The 23,308-nt window shown below is 38.6% G+C and overlaps 1 protein-coding gene across 2 annotated transcripts in view; it reads left to right on the top strand.

Moving 5' to 3' along the window:
* CCDC175 (coiled-coil domain containing 175) overlaps positions 1 to 23,308 on the top strand; it is an 82,508-nt gene that overhangs the window by 34,048 nt on the left and 25,152 nt on the right. For both annotated transcript variants that reach the window (XR_010342048.1, XM_064374894.1), the window contains 7 exons: positions 953 to 1,024; positions 2,386 to 2,521; positions 3,043 to 3,174; positions 9,117 to 9,255; positions 13,682 to 13,761; positions 16,645 to 16,797; positions 20,002 to 20,104. Coding sequence is in view for 1 of the 2 variants with exons in the window: in XM_064374894.1 (XP_064230964.1) it covers positions 953 to 1,024; positions 2,386 to 2,521; positions 3,043 to 3,174; positions 9,117 to 9,255; positions 13,682 to 13,761; positions 16,645 to 16,797; positions 20,002 to 20,104 (815 nt within the window). In the remaining variant the exon portion in view is untranslated. The remainder of the gene's footprint in view (positions 1 to 952; positions 1,025 to 2,385; positions 2,522 to 3,042; positions 3,175 to 9,116; positions 9,256 to 13,681; positions 13,762 to 16,644; positions 16,798 to 20,001; positions 20,105 to 23,308) is intronic.

Genomic DNA, 23,308 nt, shown 5'->3' with positions numbered 1-23,308 from the left:
AAATTATACCTGGGAGGATGATAAAACAAATAAGGTAAAATGGTAGCAGTTGGAAAAGTTGGTGAAAGATATATGGAATTCTTTGTACCATTTTTTATGCTTACCTGTTGAGTTTGAAACTATTTCTATATATATATGTGTGTGTATATATATATATATATATATATATTCTCTTTATTTATGTTTCTAGTTTATTTAACAGTGTGTCCTATTCTAAGTTTTGTTTTTGAATATTTCTTTCAAAAGATGTAAAGCAGCATTTTACTTATGTGGCTTTCAATTTGTTTCTGTCCAAGAAGCAATTAATAGGGAAAAGGCAGGGTGAGGGATAAAAATAAAGGCTTCTGTTACCTGTATTGGAATCTTCACATTTCCATCCATCCTAGCATAAGAAAATCTTCTATCCTTAGTTACTACTTTTCCCCAGTTCAAGAAACTATATTGGCTTTCTGAATTACGTATTATATCAAACTAGAGCTCAGTCTAGGGTCTGGAGTTCCTTAACAATGTGTCGACCTTACTTTCTTGCTTCTTTTCTTCATGTCCTCTGTATACAGCAAGCCTACTGTAGGTTATAACAGAGGCCTGACGTGCTGTTCCTTCTCTCTCTGTATTTGCATATAATGACACCCTTTCCTTGGTAAGATTGTATCTCCATTCTGACAACCCATATTTCTCCCTCTGAGAAACATTAACCTTCAGTAACCCTTCATCAATTGCCTCTCCAGAAATCTCTTCTCTATCCTTGGCTATCCACCAACCCTTGCAGAATCAGTTTGCACTAATTGTCTTTCTACGGGTCTGCCACTAAAATCTTTAGTTGTTTCACAAGGCTTATTTTGTCTCCCAATTAGACTATAGCCTTACTGAGCATACAGATTATACATAAAGAGTCTATTGTGTATTCCAACAGCTCCTGCAAATGCAAAATCCAATATGATTTTCTTTTTAGAGCAACAAAAACAGTGTATCAGCAACAAATCAAAATCCTGAGCGCTAACCTGGAAAGAGAAAGTCAGAGATGGTAAAAAAAAAAAAAAAAGTTTGTGTTTTGTGTTATCAGCAGTATATGTATCTTAATAAACAGTGCAGAATACTTGTTACTAGAACCCAAGTAAATGATTTTCCTAAATTAAATTGTGTGTAAATTCTCTCAGATCTAGATATATTGGTTAATTCAATTTTTTTTTTTTTTTGGCATTGAACAGAACCAGTGTTTTCTATTTAAATCAAGTAGAGTCACCAAAGAGTAAAATTGCTAATATTTGTGCAATGCCTTTTGCTCATCCAGGCCTCTTTGTGAACCAGTAGGGGAGGTGACACATGTGGTCAGAGAGGAAAGTGGCATGAAGTTTACAGGCTCTGCAGATGCTGCTTTGGTTGCTGTCCTTATTAGCTCTGTGACCAAGGCTAAGTTATTTAATAACTTCTCTTTGCTCCCATCTCTATAAAGTGGGGAAGGATAACGGTACCTACCTTATAAAGTAGCTGTGAATGTAAATGAGGTGATACATGTAAAATACTATATTTAGATCAGTGCATCTAAAAAGTTCTTGCTTATACTTAGCTGTATTTTATTATTGTTGTTGCTATTGTTGTTATTATTATTATTATTATTATTTGAGACAGTCTTGCTCTGTTGCCCAAGATGGAGTACAGTGGCCCCATCACGGCACTCTGCAACCTCTGCATCCCAGGTTCAAGTGATTCTCGTGCCTCAGCCTCCAGAGTAGCTGGGACTGCATCCACCACGATGCCCAGTTAATTTTTTGTATTTTTAGTAGAGATGGGGTGTTGCTATGTTGGCCAGGCTGGTCTAGAACTCCTGGCCTCAAGTCATCTGCCTGCCTTAGCCTCCCAAAGTGCTGGGATTACAGGTGTGAGCCACCATGCCTGGCCAGTATTATTATTGAATGTGCAATTAAAGACTCTAATTGCACATTTTTACCATTCTTCAAATATGTAGCTTTTTCATGTTGTGGTGGAGAAAAACTTGAGAACCCAGAAGTTTGAAATCTATTAGTAGCACATCAGGTAATTTAGGTAATTCTATTACTATTTCTGTCTGGGCCTCTTTTTCCGCCTGCCCCAAGCCTTCCACATTTCTGTTCCTTACCTGAAGGAGGCAAGCTGCCAAGTGTGGTTTGTTCACTGTTCTATTGGACGTGCAGATGTAACTTCTTACCCTGAAGCAACTTGCAGAGACAGAATTGAGACAGTGAATGTTTTGTTTTACTTTTTCAGGCAATGTGTGTAGCCTGCAACACTAATAGCACAAACAATATTGTGTAGTCATAGTTTGACTTGTTTTGCTTTGAATTTCCTCATGTTTTTAGTAAACCACTATGTCAATTTAATGGTAATTCTTTTTGTTCTAATCTCTAGTGTTATAACTCAGTGGCAAATAGCTTGCTTGAGAAAACAGCATGCACGTTGGACAGCCAAGACAAACGCTGAAATAGAAGCTATTATGGAAAAAATTCAGAATGCAGAAGCTAGACGAATTGAATTACTTACAGAGGTAAGGGAACCCAAGGAACTTAGAATTAGTCCCCTACATTGCATATCAGCAATTCTCCTTCAATATTTAATTACATCCTATCTTATTAAAAAGTATTTTCCTTTCTGCTGATTTCATGTTTAGAGTGAATTATTTAATTTTCTTAGGAAGTGTATTCATTTGCTGTATATTAACTAGAGAGAATTAGCAAATAAAGTAAACTATGCTTTTGAAGCACGTAACTAGCAACTTACTTAAGGTTAGACTTTAGGTGAATTACCTCTAAAAATATGAGCCCAGACCTCATTTTTTAAGCTTTTATATTTACCCTCTGCTCACTCACTGTCCTCTACCCTCCCCACTCCTTGCGTCATATTTATAAAAATATCATTTGATGAATAACTTAATTTCTGGAGGGAAAACTGTTTCTCTCAGTGTTTGCTGAGAACTTATATAAACTGAAATCAGAAGCAGGTCTCATGCAAAGAGATATTAATTTCCTGGCTATTTGAAGTGACAAATTCCCATTTTTCTCTAATTAGACCAGTTTCAGAGAAAAGGAGATCAATGAATTTGTGGCACAGATTGACAAACTTACAATAGAATTAAAAGAAGATGAGAAAGAGTTTATTAACAAAGAAAAAATGTTAATGAAAGAGATAAGCAAGTATGAGGTAAATTTTATTTTACATCTAAGAATACTTTTGGATGACTACATGAGAGGGAAGGGGAATACTATTTCATGCTATTCTAATCAGTTAAATGTAAAATAAATATTCTAGTATGAAAAAGGTTACAGTTTCATTCTGAACCTTTCTTCTTTTCCTGAAGAGGAAGCAGAATAAGAAATATGTTTTCAGCAAAATAATAATAATCACACTTCAGATTATGTAGAACTGCTGGCAATGGCCTCAGAGACAGGAAGCCATGGAGCTGGCTTGACAATAGCTGGGGCAAGGGAGACTAGTAAAGTCAGTCTCAGATGTGCTTCTTACAAAGAGGGTATCATGCTGCCTTGGGAACTGCCAAAAGCCAACCTGAGATAGAACAGGGCACGGATGCTGGGGGAGGTAGAGAGAAAAGGCACTGAAAATACCCAGAAGTGCCAGGTCTGCAGAAACACACACACAAATGCACCTTTTCAAGGTGATATCCTGGAGGCAGCCATTAACAGAGCAGCTGAGAATAGGGATGGTGGTAGAAGCCTTCCTGAACTGGATTAGATTTACAAAGGAAGAAGAGGTCTTGGCTACGCCAAAGAGGGGCTTTATTTGAAGGAAGCAGTCTCATAGTGCGAGACGAAAATAGGGAGCTCTGAAATGTCCTAGTTTAGAGTCTTACCTGATCCAAGCTGTCTTCCGCAACCTCATCACATCCTGCCACATCCTGCAGAAACCCTCTGCAGATGACTGGCCCAAGGACAGCTAATTCTTTCTATTAATAATACTGGTAACCAAAAGAAAGTAGACATTTTTTCTCATACAAAAATACTAGGAGAAGAACAAGTGAAAAGAGGCATAAAACTTTCCAACAAATAACACTCAGAAAATATGGTGGCACAGAACAAATAAAAACTATAATCAGGCCAGGTGTGGTGGCTGACACCTGTAATCCCAGCACTTTGGGTGGCCAAGGCAGGTGGATCACAATGTCAGGAGTTCAAGACCAGCCTGGCCAAGATGATGAAACCCCGTCTCTACTACAAAAAAATTAGCTGGGCATGGTGGTGTGTGCCAATCCCACTACTCAGGAGGCTGAAGCATAGAATTGCTTGCACCCAGGAGGTGAAGGTTGCAGTGTGCTGAGATCCTGCCACTGCACTCAAGCCTGGGTGGCAGAGCAAGACTGTCTCAATAAAAAAAAAAAAAAAAAAAAAAAAAAAAAAAAAAAAGAAAAAAAACTATGATCAAACATTCTTCTGTGAATTAAAAAAAATAATTTAATAGCAGTACAAAGGAAAATTATCAGTATGGAAATGTAGGAACTTAGGTAACAGATGTCAGAAGGTGATGGCCAGAAAACAGGAAGAGCTAAAACAGAAACTAGCACAACTCAGGGAACAAAGGAAAGAAAGTATGACACAAATGACTACAATGTTAGAAGAAACAGGGTGCAGGGGAGAGAAGTCGGGGTGGAAAGCATTAGTCTAGGTGCCTGGCATTCTTCTAAATGCTGAAAAACGTGCAAAAATTCTGCCCTTATGGAGCTTACTATCTAGCGATGGGGAAATGAAAATAAATGAGATAAACAAGTAGAACATGTCATATATTGGATGGTGATAAATGGTACACAGAAAAATCAGGTAGGGAAGTGGGACAGGGAGAGTGCACGTGATATGGTCTGTGTGCTGTTGTAAATAGGGTAGTCAGAGAAGGAATCCTGAATATGAGCAAGAGTGCCCTGCAGATGTCTTCAGGAGATGGCTCCAGGCAGAGGGCATGCCAGGCAGGAAGGGCCTGAGGCAGGACCCTCCTATCTAAGGAATCACAAAGGGGTGGGGTTGCTGAATAAGAGCTGGGGAGTGCCAGGGTAGTGGGGAGTCATTTTCAGGAAGCAGACACTGAGATGGAATTAGGAGTGCAAATCCATATTAGGGAGAATTATCTGTGACAAAATTGGGCAGGGAAAGCTGGACATTATGTAGCCTGACAAAGTCTCTTTGGGGAACTCTGGAGCAAGGACTGCCTGTTTGAAGAGGACTGCCTTGGGCAGAAATGGCTACATCCTTGCACCACTTCCTTGCTTAGTCACTGACTGGGGACTGCCCCAGAGGAGCATGATATTGGCTAGATAGCTGACTCTGAAGGAGCCAGCTATTGGAGGTGTCAGCTAAACACATTCCTCACAATGGTGTGGTGAGTCCACCCTCAAGGGGAGATCCAAGTGGAGCATCTGCACATCCTTATAGCCTATCATAAGTGCTTTGTCCTTTGCTCTGTCTGAGCTAGAAAACCATTGAAGGGTTCTGAATGGAGGCTGAAATAATCTGAGTTTCCTTTAAATAGGATCACTCTAGCTTCTATGTTAAGTAGAATTTAGGAAAGAAAAGGGTGGATGCAGGAAGAACAATTAGGGAGCTATAGCAATAACCCAAGTGAGAAATGAAGGTATCTTGGACCAAAATGGTAACTGAAGAGGTGTTAAGACGTGGTCAGCATCTCAGATATTTTTTATAATTTTACTATCATACTTGTAAAACAATGAGGGCAATCCCTTTGAGTCATGAACAGGATAAGGAATAAGGATCCTATTTAACTTTTTACTCGAGTTTATACAGTGCAATTAGGCAAGATATGTAAAATAGAAGCATAAAACTTGGCAGATGAAATGATTGGTAGATTGCAAAACTCAAGATAATCAACTGCAAACCCACTGCAGACAGGCCTCCAGCCTGCGCTCAGCTTCCCAGGCCATATGCTCACTGCAGGGTTGTGTCCACCCACACCTAATTCACACAAACGCATGGGCCACTGGTAGCCTGTGCACCATTATTATATAGCAATAACCCGATTTCCCCTTGATAATCACCATCAGTAACCTCAGGCACATTGTAATCCCATTTCAGCCTTTGATTCAGTGGCATGAGGAGCCCAAAATTAGAAGGAAGCAACCTCAGATTCTGGTTTATGAAACTGTTGTTGTGCCCCTGGTGGAACCATTTTTCTCCCCAGTAGCATCTCTAAATCAACAGAACCCAAAGTCACAGGGAGGAAAAGCAAAATCATTAGGTTTAATAGTGAGAAGTCCCACTACCATTTGGGTCTCTGACCCATAAATTCTAAGGAAAACAACCCTGAATATTAATGAGATTAGTCACTGGTTCATAATATAAGCATCCCAATGTTGGGATGTGTTGTCTACAAGGCAGTGCTGTGACTGGCTTTTCCATGGACCTGGCTCTGATACCAGGCCCTCCATTGTAATTCTTCTCTTAGGATGATTTGGCTTATCATCCTGATACAGCATGGACAAGCCCATGCCAAGGACCATTCACTTTTCTGGGTCCAGAGCCCTGTATCTGGCAGAATTTGATCAGAGAAGCAGAGCTGCCAGGAAAGGGGTTTATTCCAGGACTTGACCTTCTGCAACTGTGGTATCTAGTTGCACAGCCTGGTGAGGCTGTCAGCTTTACATCTGGTGCTGAGGCCTGAAGTCAGCTGGGCAGGTACTTGGTATGGAAAGACCAACAGGAAGTGAATGGAAGCAAGGACAAACTGGAATTCACGGGATGAGCAAGTGTAGACTGGAATCTACGTTGGTCTCTCTTTTCCAAGGCTTCAAATTCAGGGAGATGGGGGACCTGGAGCAGAAACTGAAGCCTGTCACCAGTGACCTAAATATGTCTGTGACTCAGGAATCACTGAGAAAGGATCTGGAGGATCTGAAGACTGTGCACCTGACTGGCTGCCCCACTCCAACAACATGAGCCCACAGACAAAGCAACAACTTGCTACACTGAACCTGTTAACCCACAGTCTCTTTTGGAGCATGAAACAAGAGCATAGCTTCTCATCAGGGTAGCTCTGGCAGCCTGAGCTGTGTGCAGGCAATGGGAATGAATTAATGCCTGCACATACAAACTTGTATTCACAGGCTATTCTTTTTTAAAAAACACCATCCAGGCCAACATGATGAAACCCCGTCTCTACTAAAAAAATACAAAAAACTAGCTGGGCGTGGTGGCGCGCGCCTGTAGTTCCAGCTACTTGAAAGGCTGAGGCAGGAACCCAGGAGGCGGAGGTTGCAGTGAGCCGAAATCATGCCACTGCATGCCAGTCTGGCATCTGGTGGCAGAGTGAGACTCTGTCTTGAAAAAACAAAAACAACAAAAAAACATAGTATGGATAATACAGGATTGCATTTCTTAAATCAACCTTTCCTAAATGTTGCGGTCTGGAGAAATGTACTCCTGCTTCTGCATTATATTTTTGAATTATGGTATTTTTCTATGCATTTTAGCTTCTCTGTATTTATTCATAAGGATACTAATGGCAATTTGAGAGAGGACATATCAGCCAGCATGTCAGTGTATTAGTTAAGGTGCAAGAGAACTACTCTATCAAAGATATACCAAAACACAGTGAACATAAGCAAGATGTGAAAAGGATTAACAACCTTTTTATTGGGAAACTGGCCTTGGGTTAACTTTCTGGCTCCTTCCCCTAATAGCCTGATGAAGGTAGAATATCAGCTGTATTATCAAGCAACATTACTTGTATAACAAAGAGTCCTGATTTGTATACTGCATCTTGACTGGAAAAATAACTCGTGGGAAACTGTGGCATTGGGCTGGATTTGATGGCTCTCTTAAGTGGGAAGAGAGACCTGGAAGGTATGTCCAAGATATATTAGTTCCTATATAAACATGGGGTTTCTAAGCCAGGGAGGCTATAGCCCCACCTGTGTGAGTCTTTCTCTGTCTTGCATCTAAAGTATCGCTTTGGTGGGTTTGAAGGAAACTAGCCACTGGTCTGCTGTGTTGTCCAGACACCTCCCAGTGGGGAAGCATGCCTGGTACTGGCCTGCTAAAATTTAGCATTTCCTTCCAATTATGTGTGCATACAACTTGGACAAAAATGAAAACTAAAACTAAAAGTATTTTAAGAGTAAACTGGGTCAAGTGTAGCCTAATCAAATTTCGTGAGTCTGAACATCTAGTGGAGAAGATGCTCTAAAGTGGTCAGTACAGCAAAAGAGATGTTTGTTGCTCTTTCCCAGTCCAGGCCATCGGGAAGGGATCCAGGGCTGGCAGGGTGGCTCTGCCATCCTCAGCACGAATCTAACATCTGTGTGTCAAGTAGTAGTCTCCATTCTCATTCTCCTCTGGCCAGGGGAGGGAGGAAAGGACAAAAGGAACACACAGCTGTTCCTGTTACAGGAGCAGAGCCCAGAAGTGGCACACATGACTTCTGTTCACAAACTCCTTGGTCATACTCACCTGCAAGGGAAGCCTGGAAACCACACTCTAGCCAGAAGCCATGGGCTCAGCTGAAATTCAGGAGCCCTAATATTGAAGGAGAAGAGAACAAATATTAAGTGTCAGCTGGCAGTCTCTGTCTTAGTCACTGTTTAAAATCAATCCTGATTTGCTAAGAAGGGTCCAACTATTATTCCATATGAAACTAAATAAAACTTGAGTTTGAATAAGTAAGCAGGAATCTTCATGTTTTTGCTTTGGGCACTTTTTACCCATTTATTTTACCATTATATCCAATTACTTCTATCCTCTCCACATTTCTCACATCCAACATGTGTTAGAAGTGTATTCTGTTTATCTGCCTCTTTTTGGTAAAATATTATCAAAGGAAATTTTCTCAGATATGTTTTTGGGCTGTATATATGGTAGTGTTCATAGAGATATACAGAAGAGGTATAAAGCAGAAGGGATCTTTAAGAGAACCAATTAAATCTAATCTCTTTACTTTGTAGATTGTCAGAGTGTCAGTGAGTCAGGAAACAAATATTTATTAAAAGATTAGTATATGCCATATATCTTTTATATACCTCAGGATAGGAGACCAAGACAGATGAAACTCAAAAAACTTATATTCTACTTTAAATTGTTGTGTGAATTATCCAAAATTATATTTCTCAATTGGTTTTATTTTCTTTAAAGGAAATATTTGTTAAGGAAATACAAATTACCAAAGAAAAGGAAGAGGAATTAGTTGAGTGTCTTCGACAACTTCAGGTGGCAGAAGAAGAGTACAGAGAGAAAAAAAGAAAGTTAGAAGAGCTCAGTAATATTGTTACAGGTACGTATGAAGCATTTAGTAATTAAACCCAGTTTCAGGTAAGGATTTCACTATCATCTTCTACCACAGGCAGGTCATCAATTGCAAGCCAATGGTGAAATTCACCAAACTTTTCCCATCGTCTTTGGGCCTCTATTCTCTAATTTTTGCTTCACCTACTAATTTCTCCTTCACACTACAATATTACTGTTGCTATTGTCAAAATTTTCCTTTTCTCTTTTAAGAACTATTTAAGACTTAGTTGTTTATTATTTTCTTTCTCTCCATACTTCATAAAGGTAGAACTGACTTATTTGCTACCATGTGAAAATTTTTTTTATTTCTTACCATGAATTTGCAAATTATATCTCTTTTCCTGCTATGGTTTTAACCATTTATTGAGTGGGTACTCGTCAGATTTTTTTCACTAATTTCCTCCTAAGGTAGAGATAGGTAAGAGCTTGTCTCAGTTCTGGGGGTTAGTAGAGGATGTGAAGTATGTCTGAAAGTATGCATATTTTGAATTATATTACATAGTATAATCATGCATGTTTAACATAAAAATAATTATTTTCTCCACAAAAAATTGAGTGTAATCATTCAACCCTGTGCCCAAGGTCCAAAGTTTATATATCCAAAATCTTCTTGAAAGAAAGAAGGAAAGAAAGGAAGAAAGAAAAAAAAGAACAAACAAACAGATAGGGTCTCACTGTTGCCCAGGCTGATTTCAAACTCCTGGGCTTAGGAGATCCTTCTACCTTGGCCTCCCAAAGTGCGTGCCTGGCCCAGAATCATCTTTTTGAGTTTTGAGTCTTATATTGCATTTGGGGAGTAGAGGGGTCATTATCTAACAAGTCTGCCCAGGTCTTTAAGCAGGAACAATTGCCAGAATTTATATCTTCTAGATGATGAAAGAAGAGATGTGGGAATCAGAAGTCCAGGACCAAAAGTTACAGAAATAACTAGAATGGGAACAAAAATTGTCTACTGGTTAGCAAAGATGAATATTTAAAATTGCCTGTGTCAAAATGGGACATTCATATGGAATCCCAATATGTTCAAATGTAAAATAAACAAATATTCAAATGTGAATAGTGATTATTGCCAAGGAGGGTGGATTTTTAAAAATGTAAGAATGTTATAATAATACATGGGTAATTGGTCTGGTTCCCACTCCTCAGTTGATTTTCCACTTTCTTGTCAGGTTTTCATTTAGTCAACTTAGGTAGGTTTTCTTGGCCTCCTACCACTTTTACCCAGACAGACAATGCATTTGTCTCTTAGTCCCAATTTTCTTTCTTTTTTGAGAGAGTCTCTCTCTGTCACCTAGGCTGGAGTGCAGTGGCATAATCTTGGCTCACTACAACCTCTGCCTCCCAGGTTCAAGTGATACTCCTGCCTCAGTCTCCTGAGTAGCTAGGATAACAGGTGTGTCACCACACCTGGCTAATGTTTAGATTTTTAGTAGAGATGGGGTTTCACCACATTGGCCAGGCTGGTCTTGAACTCCTGACCTCGTGATCCACCCACCTTGGCCTCCCAAAGTGCTGGGATTACAGGCGCGAGCCACCGTGCCCAGCCTATTCCCAATTTTCTATTTCCCCAACCATTCTTCCTATCCCTTTGTGTACTAGGTAGAGGAGAATAGAAACACTAGGAGTATAAAAGTAAGCAATACATTGCAAGTACTAAATCTCTTAATGTAAAAAAAAGAAAATGCTTAAGAAAGTAAAGAAAAGAGGAGAAGACAGGAGAAAAGAAGTAAAGGGAACATAAGAGCAGGAAGGTTGACCTGCCAGCAGTTACATTTACAGAGAATGGCATGCATGGGCTTGGTACACATAAAGCTTTTAGTTAAGTCTGATGGATAAAACACATGTATATATCTTTGTTCCCTCATAAAACTCCCAAATATGTATATAAATATTGTTTTTAAAAAAGATACAAATCCATAAGTACCAAGACACTGGCAAAGATAAGACATTTGCTGTCTGCTGATTTATTATTTATTACCTGATAATAAATATCAAGAAATTTTGGGAAGGTGTAATTGGATAGTGGCAGAAAGAGAAATATAAATACCAAGAGTCTGCCAAAAAGGGCACCATGAAGGCAAAAAGTTCTTTTCCCTGAAGCTGTAAAGTCACAGATAGTGGCATCCCATGAAACTGTGACAGCTAAGATGAGTCACAAGGCTAACGGTTGGTTGAAAGTCTTTATAAAGAGCAATTAGGGCTCCAGGTCAAATCCCATCGTTGTACAACTAGCTGAGTGACTCCTCCTCCTCAATGCTGGCAAAGAAACTGGACCAGATGGCTTCAGACTGCAAGGCATTAGATATGGCTGAGGGTGGAAGACAGGTACTGTACTGAGATCCCCTTTGAGCTCAGCTTTATTAATGTTGCCAGCCAATGGTGTTGTGAACTCCTTCATAATCCCTTACCCCAACCTGAGGAAGGAGACTATTGGATTCTTCCTCTAAGGAAACTGAACAGTTCAGAGAAAAGCCCCACAGCAGCACCTACATTCAATGGTCCCCTCAAATGGCTGGTGCCTTCCTGACCACTGTATATTGAAGCTCACCCAGGACTATTAAATGGGATCGGACAAAGATCTGAAGCACCCAGTGTGAAAGAAAAACTGAAGTGGACAGAATAAGAGAACTTGGTGGAAACAGTGAAAATGCAAAGAGCATAAGCATGCTTTTAAAGAGTATATTCTTAGAGAAATAAATATATCGCATTTATGAAAAAAGAACATGATGCTTAAAAGAAAGAGAACAGAGCTCTGAGAAATTCAAAGTATAATGTTAAAATTCAATAGGAAAATTACAAGAAATGTTAAGAAAATCTGTAAAAATAGAGCATCAACAACAATGAAAACAGATGAGGAAAAGGAAAGAAAGGTAAGAAAATTAAAGAACTGTTCTGAGATGCCAGATATCTACCTAACAAGGAGACCAGAAAAAAAAAAATAAGTGAATAATTCTTACATTATTATAATGATCTAAACAGTTAAAATTTACTTAAACAAAAACTATAACTTTTTAGAAAGGTTAGGGAGGGAATGCAGAGGGTGTAGGTGGGGGATGGGGGAATGGGAGTAAGCATGCTAAATTGTCCTCTACTATATGACAAAGTAAATAGAAAATGCCTGACAAAGATAAATCAAGATATAGCCATATATTCATGTTTTTAAAGAAAGAATAAAATTATCAAAGAAATAATACAAACATATTTCTTATAACTAGAGAATATAAGTTTCCATTTTTAAATGTCCAAGCAAATCCCCAAAACAATATTTAAAAGAAGAGACTAAGCCATAGCACTGGAATTCAGGAGAAATAGAAAGAGAAGATCCTAAAAGCTCCTAGAGAGAAAAATTAGATCTCACACAAAATATTAGAAATCAGAATCATTTCAAACTTCTTAACAACATTATAGTAAAAGTTATAAGACAATACCTTCAAAATCTGAGAGATAATAATTTCTAACAGTAGATACCCAGCTAAACTATGAATCAAGTATATAGAGACATACTGAGATATACAAGGTCTCAAAACATTTATCCCACTTGCTCTTTCTCCTAAAGCTGTGTAGAATTTGCTTCAACAAATGGAAGGAATGAATCAAGAAAAAGAGTATAAGAAATTCAGAAAACAAGAAGTCCAGGATAAGAATAATGCAAAGGGTTCTGGTTGAATTAAAACTTTAAAAAAAGAAAAATGCAAAAGGAAGTCCCAAGAAGTGAGCTGCAAAGCAAGCACATAGAAAGAGAAGATCCCAGAAGGCATATCTCAGAGGGGGGGTTCTGAGGGAGAGGGGAGAAATGGAACTGATAGATTTGTTCATGTGTTTGACTATGTCGGAAATAATATTTAGAAAGATTGTACAATTCTGTTGTAGATTTGGGTATGAATTAATTATTTGTACATGGAACACTGAGCAAATTTTTTTTTAATAAGGTGATTTTTAACTCCAGGAAAAAACAAATTATACTAAAAAGGAAATATACTATTTGGTTCATCAGGGAATAATCCTTATTGCCATAATGATCAAAATAGTTAGAATTTATTTAAACAAAAACTATAACTTTATAGGAAGGTCAGGGAGGAAATGTAGACGTTGTGGCTGTGGGAGAAGGAGGTGGAAATGGGACTAATTAAATGGAAAATGCCTGAAAATTATAAATAAAAAAATAGGCATATTTTGCATATTTTTAAAGAAAATTGAGCTAAGTGGAAGAATAAACAACTAACGAGTTAAAAATGATTGATTTTGAGGAATCAGACAGGAGTAAACATAGCATTGTGGAGCGCCTGACAGCTGGTTTTTGTTAGAAACCCTATGAGAGAATGTGACTTTTAAAACTAGGTGCTGCTTCTTACTTTGATTAATATTTTGTTAACTAAATTTTTGAGGTTTTTTTTTCTTTTTTTTTTTAATAGCACAAAGACAAGAAGAGGATTTACTGAACAATCACATTTTTCTGTTTACAAGGGACTTTTCAAGATACATTACCAACTTGGTAAAGGATCAATGCATTAATTCTTTTTTAAAAAAATTAGAAGAGTGACTTTGGGAGGCTGAGGCGGGTGGATCACGAGGTCAAGAGATCGAGACCATCCTGGTCAACACGGTGAAACCCCGTCTCTACTAAAAATACAGAAAATTAGCTGGGCATGGTGGCGCGTGCCTGTAATCCCAGCTACTCAGGAGGCTGAGGCAGGAGAATTGCCTGAACCCAGGAGGCGGAGGTTGCGGTGAGCCGAGATCGCTCCATTGCACTCCAGCCTGGGTAACAAGAGTGAAACTCCGTCTCAAAAAAAAAAAAATTAGAAGAGTGGTATATACAGATGGTAATATTTACCTGGCATTGAAGTTTTCATGAAATCCACATTTGTTATACTTTCCATCTCAATGTTTAAAAATCTTTGTTACAGTACATACATATGCATATGTATACACGTATGCACGTATACATATACTTATGTACATGTGTGTATATATGTATACTTACGTGCATATGTGTATATATGTATACTTCTGTGAATATGTATACAGGGAAAGAGGGAGAGAGACTAGAACCAATAACATATAATTTTGGAGCAGTCATTGAGTGGACCTCGGTTTTCTTAAGTTAGAAACTTGATTCTGCTTTTTAAGGGTGCGTGAACAAAGGTTGCGGTGAGGGGAATGGATGAATTAGTAGCAGGTAAAAAGGTGTTTAGTGCCTTTTAAAAATTTATGATCAATAGTTGGTGATAAGCATATGCATGCGGAGTTGGTTAATTAAAAAGGAAACATTCTTTGAGATACATTGATATCAAAATGTACCTTTTTATTTTTTTGAGATGGAGTCTCACTCTGTTGCCCAGGCTAGAGTGCAGTCGCACGATCTTGGCTCAATGCAACCTCGGCTTCCCAAGTTCAAGTGATTTCTGGCTAATTTTTGTATTTTTTAGTAGAGATGGGGTTTCACCATGTTGGCCAGGCTGGTCTCAAACTCCTGACCTCAAGTGATGGGCCTGTCTCAGCCTCCCACAGTGCTGGGATTACAGATGTGAGCCACCGTGCTCAGCCTCAAAATGTAAATGTAACTTTTAATATGTTATAAAATGTGAAGGAATATAGAGGAAAATATGAAGGAGAAAATTACAAGTATAGTATATATGCAGTTCTGTTTTCTTAATAAGATGCTGCTGGTGGCCAGGCACAGTGGCTCACGCCTGTAATCCCAGCACTTTGGGAGGCCAAGGCAGAAGTTTGAGACCAGCCTGACTAATATGGTAAAACCTCAATTCTACTAAAAATACAAAGATTAGCCAGGTGTGGTGGCACGTGCCTGTAATCTCAGCTATTCGGAAGGCTGAGGCAGGATAATCGTTTGAACCCTGGGAGGCAGAGGTTGCAGTGAGCCGAGATCATGCCACTGTACTCTAGCCTGGGCAACAGAGCGAGACTTTGTCTCAAACAAAAAAAAAAACAAAACAAAAGATGCTGCTGGTGATGAGTATACAATGAATAAATGTCACAATATATAATAGTCTAACAACAGAGAACCGAATAGAGAATTTAGTAGAGAAAACATTAGAGAATTCTGAAAATTTCATAAAGTAATCTTCTTTCTTTAAGAATCATTAAGTTCTTTAAAAGCCTCAATAGGCTAAGCCGGGCGCGGTGGCTCACGCCTGTAATCCTAGCACTTTGGGAGTCCGAGGCGGGTGGATCACGAGTTCAAGAGATCGAGACCATCCTGGTCAACATGGTGAAACCCCGTCTCTACTAAAAAATGCAAAAAATTAGCTGGGTATGGTGGCGCGTGCCTGTAATCCCAGCTACTCAGGCGGCTGAGGCAGAAGAATTGCCTGAACCCAGGAGGCGGAGGCAGAGGTTGCGGTGAGCCGAGATTGCGCCATTGCACTCCAGCCTGGGTAACAAGAGCGAAACTCCGTCTCAAAAAAAAAAAAAAAAAAAAAAAAGCCTCAATAGGCTGGGCGCAGTGGCTCATGCCTGTAATGTCAGCACTTTGGGAGGCAAGGCAGGCGGATCACCTAAGGTCAGGAGTTTGAGAGCAGCCTGGCCAACATGGTGAAACCCCATCTCTACTAAAAATACAAAAATTAGCCAGGCGTGGTTGCGGGCACCTGTAATCCCAGCTACTCGGGAGGTTGCGACAGGAGAATTGCTTGAATCCGGGAGGTGGAGGATGCAGTGAGCTATTGTGCCACTGCACTCCAGCCTGGAGAACAAAGAGTAAAACTCCATCTCAAAAAACAAAACAAACAAACAAACAAAAAATGCCTCAATAAATTTCCCCTTCTCTATTTTGCCAGACAGTTGTTCATATATCAAAGTACAGTCATCCCTTATGTCTATGGGGGATTCGTTGCAAGACCAGCATATCTATCAAAATCCACAGATGCTCAAGTCCCTTGTATAACATGGTGCAGTATTTGCATATAGCCTACCCAAATTCTCCAAAATACTTTAAATTATTTCTAGATTACCGATAATACCTAATAAAATGTAAATGCTATGTAAGTAGTTGTCATACTGTATTGTTTTTATTTGTATTATTTATTGTCATTATTTTTATTTTGTGAATATTTTCCATCCATGTTTATAAATCCACAAATGCAGAACCCACAGATACAGAGGGCTGACTGTATGTTTTATTTTCTGAAATTGTCTCAATGTCTGGAATTCTTAACTTGAAGTCCACAGACCCCCTTCCTAGAGTCCATGAATAAATGTGGGGTTGATAGGTTTTTCTAAGGAAAAATATCTGTTCTCTGCTCTGTGCTTCAGGAATTAATTTAGAATCCAGCTCCAGTTGTCTAGGCAATATAATACCATGGTGCCTTGCACTTTGAACTCAGAGATAATTTGGAGTTTTCTGTTTGAACAGGAGGACCTAAAAGAAGAATTAAAACAATTACGAGATCAAGAAAGCAAAAAAATCAAAGATCATTTTGAAACTCTAAAGAACTTAGAAAGTGGAATCTATATAAATGATGAAAAAGCAGACCTTCTGTTCCTGGAAAATAAAAAATTAAAAGAAGTAAGTTTAAGAGCACCATGCTTTGCATGATGGCTTCGATCAATTGACTAGACCTGTAATAGTTACAAGAGAAAATAATAGCTCTTGAAAAATTTTTAATGGAGCATAAAGTACCAGAAAAATGCCCAGATTGCAAGTGTACAGCTCCATGAACACACTTGTGTAACCAGCACCCAGATCAAGAAACAAAGCATTATCAGGATCCAGATATCATCTATGCTCCCTCTAGTCACTAACCAGCCCCACTAAGGGTACCAGCATGCTAACATCATAGACTAGTTTTCCCTGGTTTGGAATATTATAGGTATAGAACAATACAGTGTAGATTATTTTGCTCAACGTTATGTTTGTGCGGTTCAGCCTTATTGTTGAGTGTAATTTGTTATTCTTTGTTCTGTGTAGTATTCCATTGTATGACTACTACTACAATGTATTGATACACCATATCGTTGATGGGTGTTCAGAGAGTTTCTAATTTTTGGCTATTACAAATAGTATTGCTGTGAACATTCTAGTTCACATTTTTTGGTGAACACACATATTTCTATTGAGTATATATCTCAAGTGGAATTACAGAGCCATAGAGATGCATGACTCCCACTTCAGTACATACTACCTGTCTCCCAAAGAAGTTGCACCAATTGCCACTCCCACCAGCAATGCATGAGAGCACCAGTTGCTCCACACTCTCACAAAACTGTCTTTTTCAATTTAAACCTTCTGATGGTGTGTAGTGGCGCCCCACTAATTTGTGTTTTCCTGATCACTATTGAAGCACCTGTTCTGTTCTTGGCCACTTGTTCAAGTCTTCTGCCTAATTTTTTAAAAGTAGGTTATCTAGTTCATACTGATTGTAGCTCTTTTTATAGCAGAGGAATTTGTTTATCCAACTCTTAAAATTAAAGTCTTATTTATACTTAAAAGTGATTTTTTAAACATTTTAAAATGCTATATTTAATAATTAGATATTTATAAGAACTGATTGTTAATGCCCAGAACTATTGCATTCAAAGCATATTGTTAAAGTGCATAGAGTCCTGCATTTTATATACTATGACAAAACAATAACAACAAAACTTTACATAATATTATCTAGTTTGAAAGACCTGGATTAGAGTCTGTCATTCACTAGTAACTCTGTGTGACTTTGGGCAGATTACTGAACTTGTAAGCTTCATTTTGTCCTCTTAAAATGGGAATAACTGCTACTCACAGGTTGAATGTGACTTCTTTATAAACTGAAAATGCAAAAGAATTATAATTTTTAAAATCCTTTTTTTTGCAGCCATCCATGATGACCTCATGGTCCAGATCTGTTGTCAATGTACCCCAAGTGTTTTGCACAATGCCTGTAATATTAGAGGGATTCAGTCTCATTTGACATTTAAGGCTCACTGTAACCTTAAAAATGGGCAATACAGTATGTCCCATTTATAGATGTGTAAATTGAGGCTTTTTTTTTTTTAGAAGTTTTGATAGCCAGAAAAAAATCAATAACTAGTGCAATGGAATGAAGAAAACCCCTTCACCTCGCTGGATAATTTTTTTCATCTGTTAAATGGCAATAGTTATCTCACCACTCTCATGTTTTTTTTATAAACTAAAATGACGTAATAGGTACTAATGCACTTTGAAAAGGTAATTGTGCTCCAAAGAGCCTAGATACATACCATCATTGATCTTCATTCTTCTAGACCTTGCATTGCATCTTCATTCTTCTAGACCTTGAAACAAACTGGTTTGTTCCACTAGACTGCTTTCCTATCAGGATATAGATTATTTCTTAAAAGAATTGGAATTCGTATTGCTATTTTGGCAATGGGTGAGCAGATGGATGCGTACATGAAAGACTGATTCCAAAAGTCCTGTTTTTTTTTTTTTTTTAATTCAGTGTCCATCTGCTAGTCACCAAATGACCCTGTGCGGTTTTCTTATTCACTCACCACTCAGTTTTGCTGATTGCATCCCTTTACTCTAAACATGCACTGAGTCCCAAGCACTGAGCAAGACACAGTGAATGCAGAGATATGTAAGATACTGCCCCAGCCCTTTGGAAGCTCATGGTCTAGCTGAAGAGATGCACATACAAACAGATCATTACAATTCAGTATTGTTAAGTACAGCAATCTGAACAAGACACATTCAGTGCCCCAGAGCAAGGGCACCTTGCCACATCAGGTGAAGAGCTCAAAGGAGAACTCTCACTGGTTATCATTAGCGTAAAGGCAGGATTTACACTTGGGAGATGGATGAGTCTCTTCAGGGACAATGTGTTGAGTGAGTAGATCAGGGACTATGAACAGAACCCTGGAGAAAAACAACTTTGAAGGAGTGAGCTGTGGAAGAGGAGATGAAGGGGGAGACTAAAAGAAGATAGAGAGTTTGGGAGAAGCACAAGAGTCCAGCTGAACTAGGCAAGTCTGCAGCCCCATGTTCAAAGAAGGGCAAGAATGAAGCCTTGGACTTGGCTCAAGGTGACTTTTAATTTTGTTTATTATAATGCCAGAAAACAAGCTATGAAAAGACTGACATAAGATCAAAGATACATGAGTCAACCCTATATGCTTAAAACAGTCTAAGTATCAGTCCCATGTCTACCTCATCTATAGCACTGAACACAATTTCTGTGAACTCTGAAAGCCTATACTTTCAGAGTTCCTGGGACTTTAGCGTTTCTGAGCACTGGGTGGTCAGAACAGAAAGCCATGACTTTAATACTCAAAGTTACCTGTCACTACTGCCACCACTGTCACCAACCCAGTGAACATCTGACTTGAGTGACTAATTCATGCAGTCTCCTGACTCAGTCAGTCATCTCTCTGAGGCCTTACACTGAACTCCAGTCTGGCAGCATTACTGCTTTGTGACTTCTACGGCACACATTTTGCATCAGGAACATTTTTGTTGTGGACATGATGCATTCGGATAGAACACCCTCTAATTTCCTTTTGTGAAAAATTATACTCAGAGTGCCATGTTTATTTAAATGCTGAAATGAAATGCTTAATAGGAAGCAGAATCGTTTATCTCCTTCCCCAGGATGGAAGCCTGACCAAGGTATGTTTTATTCACCACTGTTACCCCTGAACCTAGAGCAGTAGGTGGCACAGAGGAGGAATTTATACATGTTTGCTGAATGACTACATGATAATTTATCTATAGTAACTAAACTGCTAAGAGCAATCACATGCTTTTAATTTTCAGTACATTTTATACATGAAGAATAACATAGAGAAATACAGAGAAGGACAAGAAGCCCTCATGCACACCTCAAGTGACTTGTCTCAGCAACTGATGGCTCAGGAGGGTAAGTAATGTGTGGGTGCTTGTATTAGTCAGGGTTCTTTAGAGGCACAGAACTAATATTATATATGTATATATGAAAGGGAGTTTGTTAAGAAGAATTGACTCACATGATCACAAGGTAAAGTCCCATGATAAGTGATCTGCAAGTTGAGAAACAGGGAAGCCGGTGGAGGATCAGTCCTAGTCCCAAAGCCTCACAAGTAGGGAAGCTGACAGTGCAGCCTTCAGTCTGTGGCCAAAGGCCCAAGAGCCCCAGACAAATCACTGATGTAAGTCCAAGAGTCCAAAAGCTGAAGAACTTGGAGTCTGATGTTTGAGGGCAAGAAGCATCCAGCATGGGAGAAAGAGGAAGGCTGGAAGACTCAGCCAGCCTAGCTGTGCTGGCAGCTGATTAAATAGTTCCCACCCAGATCAAGGGTAGGTCTGCCTCTCCCAATCCACTGACTCAAATGTGAATCTCCTTTGGCAACACCCTCATAGACATACCCAGGAATGGTACTTTGCATGCTTCAATCCAATCAAGTTGACAACATCAACCATTACAGTGCTCTTTACACTTACAATTTTTACTTCATTTAAATCCATTTTATTGATTTGCCTACAAAAAATGCATCCATTTTTAGATTAGTGAATTTTGACAAATGTACATGCCACTGTAACCACTACCACCACAAGCAAGATATAGAACATTTTCATCACTACAAAATTTTCTCTGTATTCTTTTGCCATTGATCACCTACCCCATCTCCAGATCTTGGAAACCATTGATCTGCTTTCTGTCATTAATAATTAGATATAAATGAAATGATAGCATATGCACACTTTATACCTGGCTTCTTTCACTCAGCAAATTGTTTTAAGATTCATCCAAGTTGTTGCATGTATCATTAGTTTGCTCCTTTTTATAGCTGTACCATAGAACCCTATTATATAGATACCATATTTTGTTTATTCATTCACCAGTCAAAAGATGTCTAGATTATTTCCAGTTTGGGATTATTATGAATGAAGCTCCTGTGAACGTTTGTTTACAAGTGTTTTTTGGCCATGTTTTCATTTCTCTTGGGTAAATACCTATAATGGAATTGCTGAGTTATATAGCAGTTAGTGTATGATTATAAGAAATGGTTAGTATATGATTAACTTTATAAGAAACCAAAGTGATAAGTTTGCCAAAGTGATCGTTAAGTGTCTCATTCCACTAACAATGGAGAAGAGTTCCCATTGCTCTACATTCTCATCAGCACTTAAAATTGTCAAAATGCTTTAAATTGTTAATATTCTGGTCATTTTAATAGGTATTTAATGGCGTTTCATTGTGATTGTAACTTGTACTTCTCTAATGACTAATGTTGTTATACTTTTTCATGTGTTTCTTGACCATGTTAGTATTATCTTTTGTGATAAATATTGCAAACATAGTAGCTGAAGACAAATTATTTACTTTGCTAACTAATTGGCAATGTGATCAGAGCTTGTCGAAAACACCTTAATGTCTGCTCCACATGGCATCAGCCAGGGCAACTTGAAGACTGAGGGTAATTCAGCAGCTGGGAACTGAAATCATCTGAAGACTCACTCATTCCTGTGTCTGAAGTTGATGCTGGCTCTCAACTGGATCTCGAGGGAGACTGTTGGCCAGAACATCTCCTCATGGCCTGTCCCTGTAGCTGTTTGGCCTGGTTCCAAAAGCATCCCAAGAGAATAAAGTAGAAGTTCTTGGTGTCTTATGACCTAGCCTCAGAAGTGAGAGTGTTACTTCCACAACATGCTAATGGTTGAGGCAGTCACTCAGGTGCAAGGGGAGGGGTCATAGCCACCACTGCTCAATGAAAGGAGTATCAGCATCGTGTCAGGGGAAAAAAAACTTGTGGAATGGAATACATTGTGGGGCTATCTTTGGAAAATACAATCTGTCACATGTCTGTCCTCATCTTTATCTCATTGCTTTGTGTTGTTTGTTTTGTTATTATCGAGTTAAAATCTTTATATTTTCTGGAAATGAGTCCTTTTTCAGTCTGAAGCTTGACTTTTCGTTTTCTTTATGGTGTCTCAGAAAGAGTAAACAGTTTTCATTTGAATAAAGCCCATCTATCTATTTTGTCTTTTAAGGTTAGTACTTTTTGTTTCCTGCCTGAAACATTTTTGCCTATGCCAAGCTCTTGAAGATTTTTCTGTATAATTTTTTTTTTTAGTTTTAGTGTTTATGTCTAGATCTCTAATTCATTTTAAGTGAACTTTTTCATATGATGTGAGGCAAGGCTTGAATTTCATTGTTTTGTCTTATGTACATTCAGTGTTCCAGTAATATTTTTGAAAAGACCATGCTTTTGCCATTGTATTACTCCAGCAGCTTTTCAAAAATCAATTTTATGGGTTTGTTCCTTTAATCTAAATGCCAAACTTTATACCAATACCACACTGTCTTAATTATTATAGCTTCATATGCAGTCTGGACATCAGGTAATAGAATTCTTCACCTGTATGCTTCTCTTTTAAAATTAATTTCACTATTCTAAATTCTTTGATTTCCATATACATTTTAGAATCACCTAATTATACACACACACACACACACACAGACACAGACACACACACCTGCTGGAATCTTAACTGTGTTTGCATTGAATCTATAAATTAATGTTAGAAGAATTGACATTTTAATAAAATTGTGTTATGTAATCCAAGAATATAGTATATATCTCCATTTATTTAGGTCTTTATCTAAAAAAAATTGTGCAGCTTTAGTGTAGTATCAGATGTCCCAGGACTACTCTTAGGCTTAATGATTAGCTAAAATGATTCACAGGAATTGAAAATTGTTATACTTATGGTTACTATTATTATAGTGAAAGATACAGAGTAAAATCAGCAAAGGGAAAAGGCACAGAGGGCAAAGTCTTGAGGAAACCGGGTGCAACCTTCTCAGAGATGCCCTTAATTTCCCCAGCAACATTGTGTGGCCCCACATGCAGTGTTTCCAGCCAGGGAGGCTCACCCAGGATTGGGTGTTCAAGGTACTTATGGGCGTGGGGGATGGTCAGTCATGTAGGCACAGAGTGCCTGGGTGACTAGCCTCAGCTGCTCAGATATCCACTGAGATGCTCAGCTAGTATTACCCCTTTATGCTGTTTGTGTGGTAAGTTGCACTGATTGAATTTGAATTCTCTCTTTCTTAGCATAAAGCCCACTTGTCCAAAAGCTT

The sequence above is a fragment of the Aotus nancymaae genome, unplaced genomic scaffold, assembly GCF_030222135.1.
Source record: "Aotus nancymaae isolate 86718 unplaced genomic scaffold, 86718_ANA_hifiasm-v0.15.2.pri h1tg000011l, whole genome shotgun sequence".
Classification (NCBI taxonomy): Eukaryota; Metazoa; Chordata; class Mammalia; order Primates; family Aotidae; genus Aotus; species Aotus nancymaae.
This window is presented reverse-complemented; position numbering and strand designations above follow the sequence as displayed.